Here is a 2,144-nt window from a genome sequence, read left to right as displayed (position 1 = left end):
AGCAATTAATATGTAAGTGAACTTTATTTATATAGCACGTTTGCAGACACGAACTTCACAACATGCTTAACAGAAAAATTATTTTCAAATGATTCATAGGCTTTTATTTTGAAATACCCAGTTACAGAATTAGGATGTGTCACCACAAGTTCCGGAAATTGACGGTGGTATTGCATGGCTGCTTTGAGTTTTGAAAATTATTTTGTCTATAGGCTCCATGATCCTTTCAGATGCTTCAATTAGTCTAATTCTCTCCCCTCTTCATCTGGCCATATTAATATGTTTCACTATTAACACACTTGGTTTTAAATATTCTACAATCAGTGTAGAAAAATCTAGTCCAGGTTTGAAGTTTTCTTCATGTTTTAAGTTTTCAACTAGAGCAGATTAAAGAGGTTCAAAGTACTGAAAACTTCTTTTTCTTGTAAATTTATGACTTTACAATGTCAGAAAATACTTCGTTTGAATGTCCAAAATTTCTGCCATTAATCATCGAAAATTCTGAGTTTTTTCTTGCTAATTTACAACTTTTGGGGCTCAGGGAAATTCTTGTTTTTTCTTGAAATGTTTTGAAGCTAATCTTAAATTATCTGAGTTTTTTTGGCAGAGATTTGCTTCTTTGTTTCTCATATGCATAATGGCCCTAACATGCTTCTGTAGTTCCTCTGTACGTATAGATGGATGGTGAATAGTGACAGAAAAGGTTCCTGTATATTTACCTCTCGTTCATTCCTGCAGCTCCGGCTCGAATTCTGACGTTCAACAGGACAGTAACGACCCCCTGGATGAGGGACATTGTGCTTCCTTGTAAAGCTGTTGGAGATCCGTCCCCCAGCATCAAGTGGTTGAAGGACATGTGAGTAATGTACAAGCTGCAGTCTGATGATGCGAATGAAACTTGAAGGTTAACCACGAACACGTGTTTCAGTAATGGAACCCCTGCACCAGTTGTGATTGACAGCCGGCGCAGCGTGCATGGAAATGGTAGTCTTGTAATCCGCACCGTGAAAGCAGAGGATTCTGGGAACTACACTTGTGTGGCCAGTAACAACTTTGGTTTGGATAAAATYGTTCTCAATCTGCAGGTTCAAGGTGAGGATGAGTAACGTGTCTAACACATGTACATCATACTGAGATCATTCATTTGATCGTTTTCTTTTCTGTTTTTCCTCTAGTTCCTCCAGACCAGCCTCGTCTGACCGTGACGAAGACAACCACAACCTCCATCACCCTTTCCTGGATCCCAGGAGACAACGGAGGCAGCTCCATACGAGGTCAGACAAGCTTCAGTCTTTGACTTTCACTGGCTTGAAGCAGAGGATTGACCAGCACTGTTTCATCTCCAGGCTACATCCTGCAGTACTCTGAAGATAACAGTGAGCAGTGGGGGAATTTTGCCATCAGTCCCAGTGAGCGCGCCTATCGGCTGGAAAACCTCAAATGCGGTACCTGGTACAAGTTCACCCTCACAGCCCAGAACGCAGTGGGTCCTGGACGTATCAGTGAAATCATCGAGGCAAAGACTCATGGGAAAGGTACCAACAAATGGCATGGGCAAGAAACTTCATCCACCTTGTCYACTGATGGTGCTCAGAGGGCCCAGTGGTGCAGGTTCATGGCAGCCCCGCCTCTCAGTGTGCCCAGGGCAGCTGTGGCTACAATGTAGCTTACCACCATCAGTGTGAATGTGTGAATAATTAAAATGTTTGATAAGGCGCTTTATAATTTCAAGCCATTCCCCAATCCAAACTATTTGTTCACATGCAAAAGAGTACCCTCAGCCTAACATTAGATCGTTTGTGCCCTGTTTATCATCTGTTGATCACAGAGGGCTGAACCATACTCGCAAAAACAGCATTGTAAGAGAGAGACAACTGGACATGAAGACACACACATGGTTTAAGAATGGACAATTTTGTTTCACGATAAATGTCTTTCTTTACTCCTCTCTCAAACCAACATTCCACTCTATCAAGGATGCGAACACTGGCCTGTAGAAGAGTGTAAACTGCAGAGTCCTGGGCTGTAGATGAGTGTAGACTGCAGAGGCCTGGCCTGTTGATGAGTGTAAACTGCAGAGTCCTGGGCTGTAGATGAGTGTAGACTGCTGAGTCCTGGCCTGTAGATGAGTGTAAACTGCAGAG

The 2,144-nt window shown here is 42.7% G+C and overlaps 1 protein-coding gene across 1 annotated transcript in view; it reads left to right on the top strand.

Annotated features, from left to right (window-relative positions):
- The window catches only part of LOC106528986 (Down syndrome cell adhesion molecule), a gene marked incomplete at its 5' end in the record, with an annotated part of 83,255 nt that overhangs the window by 67,813 nt on the left and 13,298 nt on the right, over positions 1–2,144 (top strand). Inside the window, 4 exon segments of the mRNA XM_014024282.1 lie at positions 739–856; positions 929–1,092; positions 1,176–1,274; positions 1,347–1,535. Coding sequence (XP_013879736.1) covers positions 739–856; positions 929–1,092; positions 1,176–1,274; positions 1,347–1,535 — 570 coding nt within the window.

Source organism: Austrofundulus limnaeus, unplaced genomic scaffold (assembly GCF_001266775.1).
Source record: "Austrofundulus limnaeus strain Quisiro unplaced genomic scaffold, Austrofundulus_limnaeus-1.0 Scaffold416, whole genome shotgun sequence".
NCBI lineage: Eukaryota > Metazoa > Chordata > Actinopteri > Cyprinodontiformes > Rivulidae > Austrofundulus > Austrofundulus limnaeus.
This window is presented reverse-complemented; position numbering and strand designations above follow the sequence as displayed.